General features: G+C 40.5%; 1 protein-coding gene across 4 annotated transcripts in view; it reads right to left on the bottom strand.

Moving 5' to 3' along the window:
* vwc2l (von Willebrand factor C domain containing 2 like) overlaps window positions 1–21,118 on the bottom strand; it is a 28,778-nt gene extending 7,660 nt beyond the window's left edge. Inside the window, exons 1-4 of one of the 4 annotated variants that reach the window (XM_074659611.1) lie at window positions 20,300–21,118; window positions 18,805–19,358; window positions 11,181–11,279; window positions 459–588 (exon numbers count right to left, since the gene is read on the bottom strand). In XM_074659611.1, the coding sequence (XP_074515712.1) occupies window positions 459–588; window positions 11,181–11,279; window positions 18,805–19,233 (658 nt within the window). In that variant the 5' untranslated portion in view covers window positions 19,234–19,358; window positions 20,300–21,118. Of the gene's footprint in view, window positions 1–458; window positions 589–11,180; window positions 11,295–18,804; window positions 19,359–20,226 lie in introns of all 4 variants that reach the window. The other 3 variants (XM_074659608.1, XM_074659610.1, XM_074659612.1) reach the window with 3 other exon arrangements.
* Between the last annotated feature and the right edge of the window lie 1,036 nt (window positions 21,119–22,154).

Consider the following 22,154-nt stretch of genomic DNA (forward strand, 5'->3'; position numbering starts at 1 on the left):
CAGTTACTGTACTTTAAAGTCATAAAGCTCCATCTGTCCCTCAGGATTGGTGCTGGCAAATGGAAATCTCCCACTTCGCCTTGTAAATAGCCAATGAACCATTGGAATCCTATAATTCTAATTTAGGGATTGGCTGTGTGTGACAAGGGCGTCGGGGCACTGGGAGATAAAAGGCTCTCCGAGGACCCATTAGTCCCTCCTACCATGCCTTTAATCAATGGGCTAATGTTTACTCTGCTTAGTGTGTCATTTATAATTAAAACTAGTACTGCTCATTAGTGTCCACGGGGCCCAAGGTAATAATTTTAATTCATAAAACATCAATTACATCCTCATCCTCTAAAGGCGCGGCCATCAAATGGTGATACCGCAGATAAACTCGCCGCCATCGGTTTAATGAAAATTTAATGACTTGTGAGGAGTGTGTGCGTTGAATTGCAGAGGAGACGAGTGTTTACCGTTTTTACAGATGGGGCAGCATTGCTCCGGCTCGTACACAGGGTTGACACACTCTGGGACGGCGCAGTCGGACACCACACAGTGCACCTCATTATTTGGTTCGCAGCGGCACCATTCACAGGGTGACGGCTGTGGGCAGAAAAATCTGGGTTAGATGATTCAGTAGGTTTCACCTTTAACAGTGTGTGTGCTCTCTACACAATGACTGGTCAGTGGAATAAACAGCCTGCTCCTGTGCTGATATTTCCCAATTAAAAATCCTCCTATTACATGCATCTCACACTGTCCTCATAAACAAAGAAACAAGTTAATAAATTATTCACAAGGCCAGTTTCATTAGGCTTCTTAACAAACACAGCCTGTAGCTGACTTTGAATAAAAACCACCAGAAAAATAAGGGAGTCTATAAAGTAGTGTTGATGATATTTAGTATTTTGCTGCATTCTGCTGCAGCCTGCCTCGGGAAACAGTTGAGAGGCTTATCTTCCCACCTCTGCAACATGTAAATCAGTGCTGTGCAGCTCTCTGTGCTGCTGCCTCTTACTCGACTCTATCTTTACGAAGTCTCTTGACCGGAAAATGAACTGTAATGCAATTACATGGAGTGGAAAAATACAAACCGTTTCCAAATCACAAAAGGTCAGCGGTTCATCATATTAGATTTTTCTTTCGGCTCATCACAGTGAACAGTCTTTTGAAGGCATGTCTGCTCTGGGTCTGATTTATCAGCGACTCTAGCTTTAGAGGGTACTAATGTTTCAGATTTGATAACCCTTTTGCAGTTCACATTTGGTAAAATGTATTTTTTTGTGCAGAGCAGCAACTGAAACCAAAGAAAATAGTTCAGATGAGTCATAATAAACTGGGTGAACTATCCATTTGAGGTCCACAAATTTCAGTCAATACTTTAATGCATGTCAGTTAATATTTGTTTTTGTACAGATTAAGCAAACAAGATACAACCAGCCACGTAGCTGTGGGTGGGCCTATGGGCCTGGGTCCACGGGGGCCACCTTATTATGACTTGAGGCCCCGGGGCTACGGACGTTTTGGAGGCCCTCCTGTACCTTCACAATATACTACGGCAACTTTAATTCAGAACCCGCCGTCAATGGACAGCAAAAAATTATTAAGAGAGCCCTCCTAATCAGTAAACAGAATATGAAAGTCATCATGAAAAGACAATACGTCCACACAAAGCTAGGTTACTGAGCCAAGTCCTGTGTGCAAAGTGGCAACACAAGAAGATCAGTCATTTCAATTAAAAACCTACAAACATCACAGGCAAAGACCTGGTATAAATTTGGGGTGGGGGGTTTTTGGGGTCCTCCCCCAAGAAAATTCAAAGGTTTTTGGCCTAAAACTACGCAATTTTACATAATTTTGGACGGTTTTTATTACTATATATAACACCCAAAAAGTGTAAAAACAAACCTTGCTATAAAAATTATTTTATTATTTACACAAACCACAGACTTCGACTGAACATTTAAAGGTACAGTGTATATGATTTGGCGTCATCTAGTGGTTTGGTTGCAGATCGCAACTGAGCACCCTACAGCTCACTCCTCCCTTTCCAAGACTGCCGCCGTGTGCAAAACCATGGTAACGCTGTTCGCCTAGGAGCAACAGGTGGTACCACGGTTTTGCTCTCTGTGGCTCACGGCATGTCGGAGAACTATGGTGGCCTTCAAGTAATGTAAAAACACAAATGGCTCTCTATAGAGCCAGTGTTTGGTTTGTTTGTTCCGGGCTACTGTAGAAACATAGCTGAGCAACATGTATAGATATGAAGGGCTCATTCTAAGCTAACGAAAACACAATGATTCTTAGTTTCAGGTGATTATACACTAATGAAAACAAAGCTAATATATCCCCCAAAATATTACACACTGCTCCTTTAATTCTTCTGGCAACATTTGCCATGTATAATCATATCCTGTGAATCAATAGAGCAGATTCAGAAGACTTTTGAATACAGTTTCATTAATTATATTTATTCTAGGCTATAGCCTAGACCCTGGTTTCCAGCTCCAGACCTCCAGACCCCCTACCTGCCCATTTTATACCTCTCTCTGCTCGAACACACCTGAACCAGCTGATGATGCTCAGCCCTGATCCAACAGTAAAGGGATGCTGAGATGCATCATCTGGTGCGTTCAAAACATAACGTTAAGTACTGTTGTTATGTTATTGATTTATTTTCCACTGCTTTGGGAAACACAAATAAATTAACATTTAGGCCTATAACATAAGTTGCTCTTGTACTTATTCGCTAACTACCTGCAGTTTATTTGGCACTCAGTTAGTGTGATGAATATCGTTTTCACACCCCTTCCCGTGCCGAGCGTGATAGGTCAGATTTTTTGTAAGTGGCAGTGAACATCACAAATGATCCTCCTCTCTCAATCAGTACAGCTGGTGTCTCTGATTACATGTGGTGAAGGCAGCTGTTGAAAACACCAACAGAATTTGACTTTATAAATTTTAAATAAACACTCCGTTTATTATCTGCGTCAGCCAGTTACATAAAAGTTACTATACGAGCAAACGGATGCATTCGGCTGAAAGTCACCAGGTAACACGGTCACTCGTTAAACCAAAACACCTGAGCATTGAGGAACAGAAGCCTGAGGAGCAGGAGGAAGAAGTTCAGCCATCATTCTCAACCAAGACATCTACTGTTGCACCAGTTCCTCAACAAGTGGCAAGTAATAAACCCCTCGTCACCCTACCCATAACAAGCTGTAGGCCTGCTGGTGAAAGACTCTTTTCAGTCAGTTGGATAAAAACTGGCATCAGGGCATCATAACAGACTGAACTCTTTGTCCCTGCTCTCCTTTGAAAGAGACTATGATGAAATAATTTCAGTGTTTAAACACCAAGCCCCGCCGTCTCCAGCTAATCATCAAAAGTAACATAATTGACTATTATTATATGTAAATTTGGATGTTATGCTGATGATGCTGCCATCTGTGTGTGTGAATATGTGGCCGCCGTGCGAGGCCAGGTTAAAGTGTATTTTTAACATTAATTCAGGTGCTCTATTCATAATGCTTGATCCATGATGCTGTTGCTCTGTCAGCTGTGTGTGTGAATAATGTGGCCGCCGTACCAGGCTATGTCATGCTGTTAATGTTTTATCTTGTTGGATCAGATTGATTGTCCAGGTATGAGTATAGTCCTACACACATACTACCAGGAATTTGACTCTGGTTGTTTTGCTCTCATTGTACATACAGAAATAGAAATGCAGCTAAAAACAAGGTCAACAAAGCTGAACCAGGAACAACATACAATGTGTCAGGCTGTTTCTGTAAATTGTAATAATAATACAGTATAGTGCAATGGTGCAGAGTGCAAATATGCTGGGATAAATATTGAATGAATGAAGGTAACAGGTTGCTTTATATACACAGAATAGGTGGATATGTACAGTGTGCATGTATACATGTCAGGTGCCTGTAACATGATGATGATGATGTCTAAGGCTTGTATGATTAAACTGTGGTGCATTCAGGCTAGTAGCTATTTGTAAGGCCTACTGTAATGCCACTGAGCTTTAGAGGTGCTGATTTTGTTAGCTTGTGTCAGAGCCAGGCGAGCTGTTTCCCCCTTGTTTTCCAGTCTTTATGCTAAGCTAAACTAGCCAGTTGCTGTCTCCAGCTACATAGTTACTGCCAAGAGAGTGGTATCAAACTTCTCATCCATCTCTTGGCATGAAAGCGACTATGTCTATTTCCCAAAATTGTATTCTTTTTATTATTCCTCTAAATGCTGGATGTTGTACTGTGGAAGTAATGATTTTTGTCATTATGCCATCAACTATCCCCAAACTGCATTAGTTCCAGACAGTTTGCTATATTTCCATCTTCAATTGAATTGTAGCAGCAACAACAACAACAACAACATTTCCACTGTTCAGTTTTGTGTATAGAGAAAAGTGAAAGGGCTGTGGTAATACCGAGTGCTTCAATGTGACTTTTATCAGCCAATTTTGCCAGGATGCATTAAGGGGCACAAAGTGGGAAGTGGCCAGCCTTGTATTTTTATTGGTATTTATAGCAGTCTGGATGCACTGCAGCCACAAATGGAATATGAGCAACATTAAAAGATGGAGAGGAGGGGCAGTAGAAAGGAAAGCAAAACCCATTCTCTGATTGTGACCATAATTCCTCAACTTATATCTATCTACTGTATATGTAGAATTAGATCTAGGAGCAGAGACAATTCAGACGATAATCTAAGACTGTTTCATCTCCTACCATTCCCTCCTTGTTGTGTAGAAAATGTATCTCAGCTGTAACAGATATACTTCCTGATATGTCAGACAACTGTCCGGTGGGATTAAAAGTTAAGATGTGAAACTATCTATCAGATATGATGTTTATAAAGGGTCAGAAAAAGTCAGACTCCTTCCAAGGAAACAGTGACTGCATTTATGTTCGGAAATGTCTGTAACTTGTTAATGACCTAAAACCCAGTATTCTCTGCTTTCAAATCTTCACACTCTTAATGATGATAGATTTTATCTGCTCATTCGTTACGCCTGTTGCATATTTTAGATCTGCCGCTCCCTGGTGTAAAACACGTCATTCCTTTTCTAGTGTATAGCTGCATGGAAATAATAAAAGCTCTTAAGAAACACACATATAGATGGGACCTGAACATCTATAGCTCTCCCCTCATTAGAAATTCCTGTCAGAAATCCCTCTCATATCTCACCCACACAAGGAGTTGACACCAGCGCGCTCATGTAAATAAACCGCGGCAAAAATATTTATCTTTCTCCGAGTTAAACATCCTTACAGTTATCTTCCCCTCTGTCAGTTGGAGCGCTCACACAGAAATGTAGCAATTACACAGCAAGATGTTGTCTCATACATATGGAGGACGGACGTCATTTTTGCCAACCTGACAGACTTAATCTGTGGGGGCTGGCAAGGTGGGATTCGGGGTCAGTGTTCAGCAGTGGAGCATATGCTGTGTCTGACACGTACAATCTCGATTCAAGATGTCATGGCTGCGTTTCAGGTTTCTGATTCTGCGTGTGTCTCTATATAATATATATTTTGCTTCGTCTTGGCACTAGTGTTTGAACATATAAAGCTCACTTAGCTCCATGAGCTTTCTGGGTTGAGTGAAGATGAGGTACCTTAACCTTGGGCAACATATACAAACAATTACACCGTACTTTAAATTGACACTGCCAGCAGCAGAAAACCAGGTTCAGTCAAGATTATGTTGGGTAATAATAAACATGTCTCGCCAGGGAATTGAAGCAACAGCAGTTTGCAATAATGAGCCTCACAATGTGAGTTTAAATGGAAATTCAATCCCACTTAGGGTGTTTACATGCACGCTGATATGCCTTTTATGATTTTGTAGAATCGTGGTTGGTGTTTTTTGCATGTAAACATCCTGGTTTCAGCAACCTGGATTGAATTGTGTAGTTATTAGTCAATGAAACACAGACATGGGATGGATCCTAAGATCTTCCCAAAGTTTGACCATAAGGAGGAGACCAGACGGCAACCTCCGGGGTCTGAAAAGTGAAGCCAATGCTTAAGTGCCTTTGCGAAAATGACCCTATACACTTCTCACTTGATTTATTACATCTGTAAACATTGTAAACATGAGTTTATGGTCTCAAACGCTAGTTTCACGTCTTTTTTTCAATACAGCATGATTAATGCTGCATTGAATGATGAGTAAATTATGGTTCCATTTAGAGCCAAAAATAGACCATAAAGCAGGGTATGCTTTAGGGCATGGCTACCTTGTGATTGTAAGGTCGCTACCATGGCGTTTTCTGGTCTGGGAGTTGTCCGTGTTTTTGTTTTACAGCTTTAACCCTTTCACAGTGTGTTTTCAGTTCATGAAAGTTAATTATAACCTTTTTGTTTGCCTAAAAATGTCTTATTCAGCGTTCGTTGCACTTGGCTCCACCCTCTCATGTCACTTCTGGTTGCAAAAAACCCAATTGGCGACGGCCTAAATGCCGAACTCAAGGCAAAGAGTATAGAAGCAAAGAGGCGAAACTCTGGTGCTTTTTGACAACAGTCACCATTTTCAACTGAAAGCGCTTACTATATTTATAATATTTTATTGTTCAACAAAGGCCATTTTGGTAGATTATTGGTTTACTTTTGTATGATACTTTTAGGCGTTTTACTGGCATCCAGTAATCACTTTTAGTCCAAAATGGCGGAAGTGTAGCTCTGCTGATGTTGCAATGGAACGAACAATTGATTTACACTTCTTGGCAATATACGTCTTTGCTCAAGGCTTCAAAACTGCAGTCTACAAACCAATAGGTGACGTCACCGTGACCTGCTTTACACCTACAGACCTTTGATTGTCGTGCTGAACCAATGCTACTTTATTTCCATCCCATATGGAAAAAATGCAAAAAAAAGGAGGTGCTGTAGGAACTACGTGGTGTTTGATGGTCACATCTGGTTCATGTATGTGAAACACTTTCTGACGAGAAAGTGAACGCCTAACAAGAAAGTCTGGAACTCCTAACGTAGAGGATAAACTGTATTGTTGCTGTCGTCCTTTATTACTGCTGATAAGATGGAGAAACTAAACCCAGAATACAGCAGAGTCCTTGCAGCCAGAAACAAAAATGGGCTCATTCTTAAAAGCCGAATGAGCTCAGTGGGTACAGAAATGAGAGCGACTGGATGTGGAGGAGCCAAACACACCTATATTGACGCAGGCATACAGAAACCTGGATTTTGTTCAATAATATATAAGAGGATAAGAATAACCAGGTTTCTCATTGTTCCATGTGAATTTCATATACCGAATATGGTCAATGCCAGTAAAATCAGGATTCTAGTGTCCATGGAAACTTGACCTTCATAACAAAAGCAGCTATGAACAGGATCAACGCATAAAATCATGCATCTAAGAGTTATTACTTCTTTTGATAATAAAAGCAACAGGCTAACAACATTCCTCTCCTTAACATAGCCTTTACTTAGCAGTGGAAGAGTGATTACATGTTAGTTTAAAGTATCTAATTATGGGTAAAAGCACAGCCCAATCATGAATTCACTCCAGGAGCGGGACAATTAGTTAAGTGGATGGTAAGGATCCAGCTTACACCAATTTTGATTAATATTTGATCAGCTGCCAAACATACAGCAAGGAAATGACTGTAAAACATTTAACAATGGGAACAATTAGACACAGTTTCACTGGAGTCTGCATCTGGCACAGATACAGTTTCCCTTTTCCCCCATAAGGCTTATTACTATCTTCAGAGGATAGAGAAGAAGACGATTAGACATCATGTAGTAGTCCTTAAAGTACACAGTTGGTGATTCATGACTAAATCTGCTGAAGCTTTCATTTGTTTTTCCTCTCAAATGTATCGTCTGGAAGAGTTGCTGCTGGTAAATTGTAGGGATGCAATGGAATTAAACTCTGCATAAGAATTAACATGTATTTTTCATGTGATTTGAGGCGATTCAATCAATATTTTTTCAAAATGAATGTGAGCCAGAAACAAATAAGACTTAGAATTATTATTTATGGTTCACATACATTTTTATTACTGAATGCAATGTTGAGCGTTTTCTCATCCAAAGGGGTTTCTTGATCTCAGTTACCAGGTCGTTGAGTTTGAGTGAGAAAACTGTTAATTTATTCTGAAAGATGTGGTCATTGAATGCATTTTGTGCACACAATGTGAATGCATTCTGTTTTCTAATTCAAACTCAACCACAACCAAAACTATGTATTTGCACTCAATTTTGAACATGTTCACACACTATGGTAAAGACTGTTAAATTTCCGTGCAAAGCCTACACAAAATAACTATTTAAGCATGATTAATCGCATGATTGTCCATAGATAATCGAGATCAATCGCAAATTAATCCCACATTTTTTTTATCTGTTCAAAATGTACCTTAAAGGGAGATTTGTCAAGTATTTAATACTCTTATCAACATGGGAGTGGACAAATATGCTTGCATTTATACAAATGTATGTATATATTTATTATTATTGCAAATCAATTAACAACACAAAACAACGACAAATATTGTCCAGAAACCCTCACAGGTACTGCATTTAGCATAAAAACATGCTAAAATTATAATATGGCAAACTCAAGCCCAACAGGCAACAACAGCTGTCAGTGTGTCAGTGTGCTGACTTGACTATGACTTGCCCCAAACTGCATGTGATTATCATAAAGTGGGCATGTATGTAAAGGGGAGACTCGTGGGTACCCATAGAACCCATTTCACATATCTTGGGGTTCAGAGGTCAAGGGACCCCTTTGAAAATGGCAATGCCAGTTCTTCCTCGCCAAAATTTAGTATTATGTAGCGTTATTTACCCTCTTTCTTGACAAGCTAGACATGGTTGGTACCAATTGATTCCTTAGGTTTTCTAGTTTTATATGCTGCCAGTATCTTCACTTTAGATTTAAAACTGAGCCCGCTACAACCTAAAAAGGTGCAAGTTGCATTATTGCGTTACAGAAATTAGTGGCGTTAAAACAAATTTGCGTTAACACATTATTGTCGTGTTAATTTTCACAGCCCTAAAATTAACACAAAATTACTGTAAATAAGACTAGAATTTGCATCTAGAAATAATAAAAAAAAAAAGTCCTAATTGTGACATACAACACTGAGCACGTCCTTTCATTCCTTGATGACCTCTAGACTTGTGAGGACAAGAGACGACGGAAGGTGTGATGTGGATGAGAACTGTTGACCAAATGCAGAAGACGGGGTTGACGAGCGCTGTACAAGTATGTATAGTAAATATTTTGTATTGCAATACATGTTGTGCACAATATACTTCAAAGACAATAGTGATACATATTGTAATGCTGCATGTTGTTTTGTAGGTCATTTTGTATTGGGTGACACAGTGTTACTGTTGGGAGACAAATGGCAGTTGATCCTGACAGCGGTGAAAAAAGTACTCAGATCTTTTACTCAAGTAAAAGCCACAATGAGTAAATGCTCTGTTACAATTGAATGTCCTGCAAAATCTTACTTAAGTACAAATACGCAAGTATTAGCAGCAAATTGTACTGTACTAAAAGTAAAAATACTCACTATGTGAAATGGCTGCATTCAAAGTGTTAGATTTATTCTATTATTGGAATGTATTCATTACCGTCTATGCAACATGTGAATGTCAAGTTAGAGGAAATTGTAAAACTAGCATTAAATGGAAATATAAAAGTGAAGTACAAGTCAAATTTATACTTAATTGGTTGAGTTAATGGAGTTATATGAAGATATTCCACCAGTGAATCTTTGGAAGTGTATAGTGTTTTGGTGAGTGTTGTTGGTGAGCTGTATGTCGGTAAAGAGAAATGTTTGAACAGGTTTGAAAAAGTGAGAGTCGGTAGTCCTAATTCATTACCACAATTTGCCTTTTAAAAAGAAAACTATGCAACCCATGACACATTGTAGATTCCTTCAATGTATTCAGCTGCGCCCGGTGCTTTCAGTCCTTTTGTGTGAGGTCTACCGTGAAGAGGATCAGTCATGCCTTAGCCTAGACTCACAAAGGAAAATGGAGCACCAGCACCGAACTTAGACGTGCTGCCAGATGTTGTGGTGAAGAAAAGTCTCCTGTTGGCCCCGTCGTTTTGGCTGGGCATTAGAGTGAATCAGCTGCCATGCTTTTCATTCCCACTCGGAGACAAATGGAGACGGGGCAGGGAAGCAATGAATAGTCAAATAACCTTCAGTGGGCGAATGGTAATGTAAAATACTTTGAAGCTGGACAACAGGGTCACAGGATTCTCACCCATGCGGTTAATAGGAGCGATGGGAATGGCTTGACAGTCAAACTGCATGCTATTGTTGTCCAAGTCAAAGAAATATTTCACCGGTGGTCAGGGAATACAGAGAGAGAGAGGAGGACTTGTGGATGCTGAAAAACATCCTTGATACAGGGGTAATTTAAGTGCAAGGAAGTTCAAACCAGGAAAAACTTGTTTGAAAATTCTTTGTGGCCTAATTGTTTTCACGTCATAATTTCTTGTGATTAGGGCCATTGTTGCCTCTGGCAAATTGGATAGGAAAACCTATTTGAGCAATCATTTTTACAGCTTCTATGGCTGTTTTGTCTCGTAGGTGTCAGCGCTGAAAAGCAGAGTCACTAATTACTGTTGTGTGTGATGTGTAGGCAGCTCCGGTGTGTGTGTGTGTGCGTGCTGTTTTAAATTCACTGTTGTGATTGTCTGCACATGTGCTTTCACAGCACGTTTCTATAATTACGGTACATCGAGTTCTGCAAAGACTTTTGTTGTATTGAGAGAACAATTTGAAAGTCAGGAGAAAAAGACAAATCACAAAATGAAAAATGAAATTGCCTCAATATTTAAGCCCTAGTCTGTAGGAGAACTGCGCTGCACTGGACAGATTAGCACCTGTCTCATGGGGAATTAAGGGAAGGTGAGGAGAAAGGAAGTATTAAGGCTGCAGATTTTAGCAGTAATATTACCTGCACATTAATAAATTAACACTACTTTCCCCTAAATGGGACATTTATCAAGATAGTCTGATGGTTGACATCTAATGTGTGTATTTTTATCACTGAAAATGTTAGAGCCCTCCCCCCTTTTCAACTCTGCATCCCTTCCCTAGAGGGATCGCAGGAAGCACGGACGGGATTGTTCACATTTGAGTTCACATCCCAGCCCTAGCCTGACGATCTGGGATCTGAACTCACCCTATATCTCCCGGTTCTTGATTGCAGCTGCGCTGGGGCCAGAGGGACGCCGGCAGCCATGCTGGGCGGACTGGTCCCTTCCTCATCTGATGGGGAACCCTGTAGGTGAAACACCTACTAAGGTTGAGTGGCATGACTCTCTCACAGGGCAACAAAACAAATGAGTAGTAAATACACCCACTGGTAGTCAATCTACACCTACAAAAATCTACATTATGTATTATATAAAATCTACATCCGTATTAAATACTATGTTGCTAAATGTAAATACTTAAAGGTGCTAAAAATGAAATTCAGAGCATTAATAGGCAGCAAGCAACTATTTGTCAACCTGAGCTAGATGGTTAAGGTTAGGCATTGACCTCGAAAAGTTAAGGTTAGGATAGGTCGTCGGGTAGCGAGAGTTTTGCATGTTTTTGCGAGTTTTTTCGCAATTTGCGTGTTACCTTCTAGACACAACCTTTTCTGTGTGTTGTAATCCGAGCTTCTCTGTGCTTTGTTTACGTAGCCGGTCCGGCTGCGCATGCATGTGAGTCCCTGTGTGTGTGCACACTGGCTATCTAATCGCCACCGCTCACACTACGCTCATACGGCAGTTACCACTGATAACTTTGTCCCGACCCAAGGCGCCGTTGCAAAAGCGTAGCGCCCACCCTCCAGTTACCCCCCAGGTAAACACTGTTATTTCTGTCAGCAGCCCAGTCACCAGGAAAAAATGTTGGCATTGGACATTTCAGGGTCATTTGCACTGTACAAACGTAGTAGCTTTATGCCCAACCATGTAGTTTTTTTCCTAAACCTAACTATAGTGGTTTTGTTGCGTTGTTACATTACGTTATGTTGTTACATTATTATCTGAACACAAACCATGGTCTTTTTTCTAACCGTAACAAGTAGTTTATTGCCTAAGCCTAACCAGTCGTTTCCCAACGTTAACCATGTGGCATTGCTTTTCTGCAAGCATAGTACAAGGCTGATATGAAACTATTCATGAAACATATTTTTGGTTCAGAAACATCGCCACCCATGGTTTGCAGAAATGTCCAATGCCAAAAAAAAAATGTTCTGGCAACTGGGTTGCTGTCAGCACTGTTACCGTTGTTTGCACTGTTTGTTAGATGCAAGCCGCCGGCTCGTCCATTAGCATGTTGAGAGCCGTGTGGCAATCCCTCAATTATAGATATGCTCTGAATTTCAAATTTCGCCCTTTTAAGTGGGCAAGTTACTAATGGGAAATGTGCTTTAGAATTAATTGTCAGGTTGCTGATGCATGAGTTATACCAGCATTAAATTCAACAAATAACAGGCTGACATTGCACTGCAGTCAGCTGCTTTGTGTTGAATGAATGCCCAATACCACTTGCATGACAATGACTGCTACTCACATGGGACTTAATGACTGACCTATTACATGATGGGATTTTCAGCATAATGAAACTGTAAAATTAAAAAGTATTGGTTGATGCCAAGCTATGTAATTCTTCATTCAAACTTAAACATGCGAGCATCCCAGAAACTCTAAACTGACCATCTCTCTCTCTCTCTCTCTGCATTTCTTCTCTATCATCTGCTACTGAATATAAATGCAAACGTCCGCACAATGTAGCACGAGCAAAGGAAATGCCAATGAGACCCACACCAAAGGTTAACCTGTCGGCATCTCTAAACAGGGGTCTGTATAGCAGATACTGGCGGCCTTTGATTTCCTTGAACACTGCAGGGCTCCGAAGCTTTCATGTCCTCGCTGAAGAGACCCGCACACAGGATGTGGACTAAGACATTAGAGTTACTTGTGTGGTCTCGGATAGGGAGGCAGATACTCACAGATTTTCTTTGTCCTTATTTCTGTTATATAACTTTCACTGAGATGATCAATTGGAACAAATTAATGTTTTTTTTTCTCCTTCAAGTACGAAGCAACGTCCTTCCCTCTATGGGCCCTCCAGTCAAGGTTAGCATGAGGGTGAGCTGCACTATTGATGGACTTGATCTCACATTAAACTGCGAGGCTTATACACTCACAGTGGCCCTTACAAAGGCTGTGGGCTTGCATCCCAATGCGGGACTGAGCTCGACGCTGTCTGATGTGCAAACACACCAATCAGGACAGATTAAGTACGTAGGTTTTAAATAGGCTGATCCCACACAGCCCTTATTAACAGCGACACTACAGTATGTCACTCTCATGCTGATGTGCCATTTCATAATGCAGGGCCACAGCTGTCAAATATTTTCTCTATCAATTTCTTGATTATTATTTTTTTGATTAATAAAAAAATATTTAATACATAAAATATGGAAAGATAGTGAAAATGTACATTAAAAAATGTACATCTTCTAATTCCTTTTTTTCCCAATTAACAATTCAGTTAAATTTACAATAATAATAATGTAGAAATTGCATATCTAATTGCATATCTAAATTGTTGCTGATTCATTTTTATGTTTTAATCAACCAATTGTTTCAGCACTAGTATATTGGCCCCTACGGCATTCAAATCCTGGTTAACAATGGAAAACCAGTACGCAATGACTCGCCGCCCATTCAGCTAAATCTACAAGAGGCATATACATAAAAAATTAAAAGCAACTGTTAAGGGTTTACATTAAAGGTCTTATTGATAACATTTTTAAGTAGAATAATAAAAGTTAATTAAATAAAAGTCTTGATTTTTCTAAAAAAAAATATTATGATTGTGAATTATTGGCACATTCAAAATTAATGTTTTGTTTATCTCTGTGGAAGATATTGGACATTTGGTTCCCACTTCTAATGAGCCTTTAACAAGGTGTGACATCTCGTGGCTGAATATTGTCAGTGTTATCAATAGCACCTTTAATATCTGATGGACAATTCCTAGCCAGGTTTTTTTTTTTCCTTCAGATTTTTCAAAACTTGCATTTCCACAGATAAACGGTAGCAGAATGATTAACATTGCCTACATTGTAACCCCCCTGCCTGCCTCAGTTTGTCTCAGTGACATGACATGCTAATATTAACGGGTGCGACATGTTCAAACATCTCCCAGCAGAGGTTTCTTTGCTTCACCTTGAAGTCATTATGTAAACTGAAACAAACATACTACAGATCACAAACCGTTCTGCTGAAGCCGTGCATGGCAGCTCAACTGCAATGAGGTTTTCAATAAAAAGTGTTGTGTACATGTAAATGTCCACTTGCTGCAAATGATATTCACATGCAACTCATTTGTAATCAGGCATTATCGGGGTTTGCCTTCAACACAGGCAGCACAAATTCATGTTCCTCTGATATAGTAGTCGTCAGCCTTTACATTTTAGTTATTTAACCATATTAAATGTCTTTTCCTAAGTTTAAAGCTGCACTTATCAATATCTTTATATTAATAATAAGTCAAATAACTATGTTTAATGTGAAAGGGGTTGTTTGAGGTGACACACCTGCAGAAAATGATCACAGACTCTGCAGATCCCTTCAGCTCTACGGAATATTTTAGCATCTTCAGCTAATGGTTTTTGGTTTTACGCCAAACTTTAATGTTTTGGCTCACTGTCAATGCTCTCATCAACCTCATCTCAAGCCGCATCACACAGCAGTTTATGGCAGAAAAAGCTCTGTTAAATCAAGTGTATGGTACTTGTGCAACACCAGACAAAATTTGGCGTCTAAACTGGTGAACAAATTGGAGCATTTAGCAACTTAAGAGCCAGATTTCCCCAGGGGTTGGTAGGGACCAAAAACAGAGCAAAAAGAGACTTACATTCATCAGGTGGCTAGAGACATAAAAGCTAATGTTGCTCTGTCTCTGCTGGATGTGTAAATAAGCAACTTTTTGCTAACACATTCGCCAGAACGACTTCAAATTGCGATATGTCAATGTGTCCAATGTGGCCAAAAAATGAGAAGCAATTGATATTGCTTAAACTGAATATTTTTAGTTCGGACCTTAACCATACCCAAGTGAGTTGCTACTCGTATATATTGTAGCAGTATTCAGTTGTAAAATGTTGGTTTTTAATGTTTTACAGATATGAACAAAGTGATTGTCTGATAATTTGAGGAAATCTTTGAATTTGTCTTTCAAAGCATTTTTTAAGTATTTTAGTTCTAAATAGGAGTAATTCTTTCAGTCTTATATCTTTATAAGGCTGAATGCATGAAATATCTATGCTTTAACATATCAGAGGAAGGCTTAGATGAAGTAACATGTTGTTTTTGTTGTGTGGGTTTGGTACAAATTTGAATAGATGCAACTAGCAAAACGTTGACTAATTGCTGACAAATTTTGTCTGTAAAATTGTAGAATTCTGATAGGAAATATTTTGTCGATGCTCTAAAATGGCATGTGTGAATTGGAGGTTTTCTGAATGGATGTAACATTGTATATCTTTTTCATTTACTTACTTGGATTTAAACATTGTTTGATCTCTGGTATCTCTACAGTAGTTACCATTGCTGCTGAACATGCCACTAATCTGCCACTGACGATGCATGTTGAAGATGCTTTTTAAAGCTTAGTTTCAAGTATTCATTTAGTTCTGGAGTGCTTATCACATCGAGTAGGCTGCACAAAACAGATGATAGAAAAGTGCTCTTCTTCACTGACTCATGAACATAAAGCCTTTCTACACCTGATTGGGAGAATCCATTAGTCATAGAGCTGTTGTTGGTTTGTGCATCTAATTTTTAGGAAAACGTGATGGCTGTTTGTGATAAAAAACTGTATGCACAGAAATCAGTTTCTGGATAAATCTGAGGTAAGAAATTCAGTCAGACTTTTGAAAAATTTAAAGGAAACTGGCCATGTCACCATGCGACCCGATATTATGCCAAAGCGTGTAATGGACCTGCCTGTCCACCGGAAAAGCATGTCAGTGTCACGTTTTGCCTCGCAGAGATGTAAATGTTACTTGTATGAACGTGCAGTACCTCCAGGGGGCAACAAAGCCACTCACTTAGGATCAGGCTACAAAACCACTTAGTTTAAGGAAAAACTTAATGATTGGGCTTAAAATAAGTACGTAAACTATGTAAAACATGTACGGGAAACACGTGAAAAATTACACATGACAACCGTCACCACAAAACACGTGACAAATGTCACTATCGTAACTTGCAAAACAAAACACTGGTCTCGAACACCGGCCTCCCGCTTGAAAGCCCTGTGTTTGTTTGACCCCGACTGCCATAAGTGGTGTTTCTCACTTTATATACTATGTAAATAGCTCTGAACGTCACTACAAAACACTGCACCTTCATGCACGCATGTAATAATTCACATCTCGGCGACGCAAAACGTGACACTGACACGCTTTCTTCCGGTGGACAGGTGGGTTTATTAGGCACTTTGCCTTGAGATTGGGCTGCACCATACTACCAGTTTGCTGACTCGTCTTAAATGTTGGGCTCTCTAGATGTAGGTTTTCAGTCTCCAACATTATGCCAAAACATGCAATTGTTAAATTCAGAAATTATAAATAAGATGTGGAAAAACAGCCAAGAGTCTCCAACCCAACATCAAGCCTGAATACTCTTATATCCAAAATATAAATCAGTTTTTCATTGGAGGTTGAGAGCATTTGTCTGACACAACCACAATGGACATATTAATCCTAACTGGTTACTGATATATTTGCTTGCCTATAACAATAGAGCCATATACCGTTGTTTAGGCCGCATTGTGTCATTTTACATTTCAATCACTTACAGCCCCAATCCGCTTGTGAGGAATATGAATGAGGAGGTTTCCTCATGGGCAGCAGCAGTTTAAACACAGACCTTAGTTGTCATGCTAATGGTGTTATTTCTAATCAGGCACGACTGTCATGCTTGATAACAACCGCTGAGACGCCGGTTTGCTGGGTAGAAACTGTACTCCCTTCGCAGGAGACACGGGGAAACTGAATCCGCCAGCAATGACTCGGTGTCCAAAAATCAAAGCATTAACATAGTCTTATAGCATCTGTCAGTTTAGTTGAATGTTCAGTTGATGGTGCAGGGAAGCAGGAGGGAGGTGGGGTGGGGGTGAGGGGGGTGACATCACTCTGGGAGGCAGCCATCTTTGTGCCCTCGGCCAATAAACACATTTTCATGATACTTTTACAGCCTGCCAAGAAGCGATACATATATAGTGTATCCTCACACTAAGCCTCCTCACTAACCCAAACCCTATAACAGCCCCCCACCACAGGTCAGTGCTGCTGTTGAGCTCTAGTTTGCCATTTTTTAAACATGAAATATCAAAGTCGATTGCTGTCAACAAGTTAGAACCAAAAGCAGAGTGTAGGTGTTTGGTCTACTGCACTTAATATCCCTCCTCTTCATGAGACATAGTGGCTGCTTCCATCACTTTTTTGTATTTCACATTTGAATTAACTTATTGACCACTTGACATGAACATGCAAGTCTAGTTAGGGTATTGTATTATGGAATAAAACAACCCAGACAGACTGCCATGTATAGATGGTTGCTTTAGTGGCTTCCAGACTTTGACTGTGACATAATCAACCTGGAACAAGATGGAACCAACTCATGAGCATCAGTTGGGCACTATAGCCCTTAAAGAAGTTTAAATGTGATCTTATTTTGCAATTTTACTATAATGCAAGTAATTGGATTGGAAATTCCTCCAACTGTAGCCTATGAGACAGATATTAGAAATGTTAATGGCAACTTTTATTAAAAGGACTGTTTGTAACTTTTTACACGTACAAATCTACCGGGTCGGGATCTCATGCGCGCTCGCATTATGCGCGCTCGCGTGTGGCCGGAGTCTCTGCTCCTCTGCCTGCTTGCCTTCACTCACACACCGTGTGCGTTCTCGCTGTCTCGCTCCACCTCTACACGTGCATGCGTGCACACTACACACTGCAGAAGAGTTAGTAGCTCTAAGAATATCTAGTGAATGTACAGAGGATGTTTGTGTAGAAATAAATGCTGCAGCTCCTCCAGACCAACAGAGGTTTTCCGTGTCTTGTGAAGTGATGGGGCTCTGCAGTGAGAAACGTTATCGTCTCCGACCGGGTGCCGGTTTATCACTGCGGGCGCAGTCGGGAGGCGATAACGTTTCTCTTCCTGCTTCAGCCCCGGCACCGACCCGCTTTTCCTGCTTCAGCCCCGGAGGTTGAAGCAGGAAAAGCCAACACTAGGATCAGCATTGATTCATGGAAAGACCTTCGTCTGGTCAGCTAACATTACTGCCAAGCAGGTGAAATATAGAGTTATATTGTGGTTTTAGCTGACGTGTGTCGCCTCACTGTTTTGAGCGATGCTCGGTCATGTCTATGTAGAGCGTGCACAAGCCGGACGCTAACTTTCGTTGACTTAACGGCCACAGGTGTCACTGTTAACAAGCAATTCTGAAAGTTACAAACAGTCCCTTTAAAGAAGTTTAAAGTGATCTTATTTTGCAATTTTACTATAATGCAAGTAATTGGATTAGAAATTCCTCCAACTGTAGCCTATATGAGACAGAAGCATATTAGAAATGTTGATGGGAACTTTTATCAAGTGCTAGACTTTGTGCCATGACTTGACGCATCTGAACCAACTGTTTCAATGTAAAAAAAATAGCCTAATTGAAGTTGTAAATATATATATATATATATATACAAAGATCCAGGTAGGATTTTTTTTAAGACTTACCTTGAATTCTTCCAGTATTTTATACGTTTTCCCCCGGTACTCGCAATAGTTTTTAACCTCCTTGCACTCTGGGCAGCATCCGTTGTGCTCCACTTTGGTGCACTTGGGGTGCAGTTTGGGGCACTCCGGCTGGTCGCACACGGGCCCGTCCTCCGTGCACACGCACGGACAGTTCGAGTGACCCGGGTAGAAACGCTCCCCCAGTTTGTAGACGTAGCCGCTGTCGTCCACGCAGCCTTTACCCCGGTAGTCATCGAACACGATGCTCTCCGAGGCGGTGCGCTCCGACTCGTCCGCGGTGTAATCCTCCGGTAACCCCTGCACCGAGGAGGCGGAGGAGGCCAGCAGCAGCAGCAGGAGGTGGACGATGGCGGTGACGGTGGCCGAGAGGAGAGGGCCCATCCTTCTCCGCGGCATCAAGATCCACATTCAACAAGACAGTGTGGATGTCATCCCTAGGCTCCCGGTATCCTCTCCGGATCCGTCCTGCGCTTCAATATCATCATCATCATCATCACCATCATCATCACCACCACCACTTGGAGGAAAATGGGCTGCAGTGGAAGAAAATAAGAGATGATATAGGTGGCACTACTGCTTGTTTCCTCATAACCTACTTTTAATTTTGCGCTTATATTATAGGCCTGTGTATATTTTGTACTACTGCAAAACATTATAGGGAACAAATCAAGTTTCTTTATTCTATCTCCAGAGACAAATGGGACTCACACAGTGCAGCACTCAACAGGCTATTATCCCTTAAAGAAAAGACACAACAACCCTTTATTGACATAAGAAGCGTGCAGTGAATGTGTGCGCTCCTGTGGTGGTGGTGATGGTGGAGGTGTTCAGATTCGTGCAAAATCTACAGCAACGGGTTTAACTATATAGAGGAACAGGTTAAAAACGTGCAACTGTCTGAAGTGGGTGGAGAGAGGGCTCCTCAGTATTCTGCTCCACATTCAATAAACCTATTGTACAATTTCGAACTCTAGACCAGAGAGCAACCAGAAGACAACAGGTTGGATCTATTTCTTCTGAAGCCCAATGATTACACATAAATTCCTGCTCCCGACTCTCTGGACTCCCAGTATATAACCTGTTATTCTCACTATAAAGCAGCCATCCATGCATGCACTGTATATCATGCAAAATGTCCCGAATCACAAATGCGCAACGACTTTAACCCAAAGCGCATCATCACTCTCCTCGGAGAGAGAAGAGAGGAGAGGATGGAAAAACCACAGAACAGAATCCAGACGTACATACAGTATAGCTGCAAATAAACATTTCCCCCTTTGGCTTGGTGTCTGCGTGTCTTTTGACAGATCAATCGCCAGTGACAACAGGGGATGTATGTATATATATATATATATATATATATATATATATATATATTACACGACACAGGGAGAAACTCACCGCGTTGGAACAGCTGGATATCCACTTAGAGTGAAGCCCCAACACACATATGAAGCAGATTAAAGATACTCGCCTATAGCCTATTGGGGAAACTTCACTTTATCCACAGCAAGCAGGGTAAATTCGCCAGACACTCCAACAAGCAAGATACTATAATCCTCCCTCCTCTCGGTCGTGATGTTTTTTTGTTTTTTTAAAAGCAATTAAAAAACACCAGCCTTTTGGAGACGTGATTCCCTCTTTCCAGTGGAAAGAAAACGATATCCGCGTAAAAGTAGGTCTGCTTCATGATATATCCTCACCTTTTTTTTATTTTTTAAGACAAACAGTTCACGTCCAGAGAGGCATGCGGTATACGGAGAGAGAGACACAGACAGAGAGAGAAAACCAGCTAGACAAATCCTCTATAGCGTTCCTCATGAGAATCCGGAGTTCAATATTTCCCAACGACGCAGGTGGATGTTAGAAAGCTGCAGCCAGTCTCGTCACATGCGTGTGTGTACATCCAAATAAAAAATCCAGAAAAGGGTAGAAGAAGTGTGGAAAAATGAAACCAAACGGAGGGTTGAAGACAGTCATTGTTGTGCATTCATCGTCAGCAAAGGCGAGAGACTGGTGGAGGGAGCGCTCCGACTTTCAGCACCTTGGAGAGCGACTGTCTCCTGCGTCCTGCACTGAGTCGAGCCGAGCAGAGCCGAGTCGAGCTGAGCAGAGCCGAGAAGAGCCGAGCGTCACCCACAGACACAACAACGATCCGAGGACAACTCAGGCTGCATTTCTCCCAACTGCTGCAAGGGTTAAAGGCTGGAATCAAGTCAAAGGATGAAATAAGTGGTCAGTAGTCAGAGAGATGAGCAGGAGGAGGAGGATGATGAGGTAGGCTGGGGGTGTCTGTGCAGCCAGCTTGTGTTTATGTTTGTGTTATTATGCAGCCTGTGCATGTGTGTCTGTGTGTGTATAACGTAGCTGCACTGTAAAAAGTGTAGAATAACGGACATTTTCCGGCAGCAGGGGCGCCAGAAAATGTCTGTTAAAAAACGGAAAAATACTGTCCGTTAATTAACATAAATAAACTGTAAAAAAAACAAAACAGTAATTATCTTTATATAATTAGCCTTTATTACTGTAATTTTACAGGAAATATTTTACTTTTAACATATATTTATTGTTAGAATAGTTATACACCGTAAATCTAAGATCATTTATATATAAATCACAAATGAAACATGTACATTTTACGTTGCAAAAGCCCAAATTTACTTTAACTCAGAAGTTTTGCAAAAAAATCTGAATTTTTACAAGAAATATTTTTAGAAATCCATTTCTTCTAACAGAAATTAATTGTTAAAATAGAGTCATAAACCTCTAAAAGACAGAAAAATTATCTTTAAAAATTATCAAGAAAAGCTTAAATACAGATAATTACGATTGCGATTACAACAAATACTGTAAATCTAAGACCATTTACATATAAATCACAAATGAAACATGTAAGTCATTTTGAAATACAGACAAAAAATTTAAAATATCTGAAAAAAAAACTTTAAAAAAAACAGTTTTTTACAGTGTGTGCCAGAGTGTCTCTCATGACCTGCAGCATGTTTTTCCCTGAGTCACTCATTATCTGCAGCACAGTGTATATACAGAAACCCATTTGTATTCTGCCGTGCAACGCAGAAAGAGTCTGGCTTGACAACAACAGAAAAAAATACAGTATGGCTTTGCAGAGCATGCATGGGCTTTGTTATGGTATAGCCCGCAGGGGGCCACTTGCTCCAGTCTCTAGAATATGACTTGAGTGTGACCATCACTTTATCAGCTATATTCCCACGAGGAACCATACACAACCGTTTCAACCTCGACCTTATGACCTGCCTTGTTCCAAGCATAATTATGTGTTCATCCTGGCCTTTAAAACCTGGTTCTCC

This window comes from Sebastes fasciatus, chromosome 14 (assembly GCF_043250625.1).
Source record: "Sebastes fasciatus isolate fSebFas1 chromosome 14, fSebFas1.pri, whole genome shotgun sequence".
Lineage (NCBI taxonomy): Eukaryota > Metazoa > Chordata > Actinopteri > Perciformes > Sebastidae > Sebastes > Sebastes fasciatus.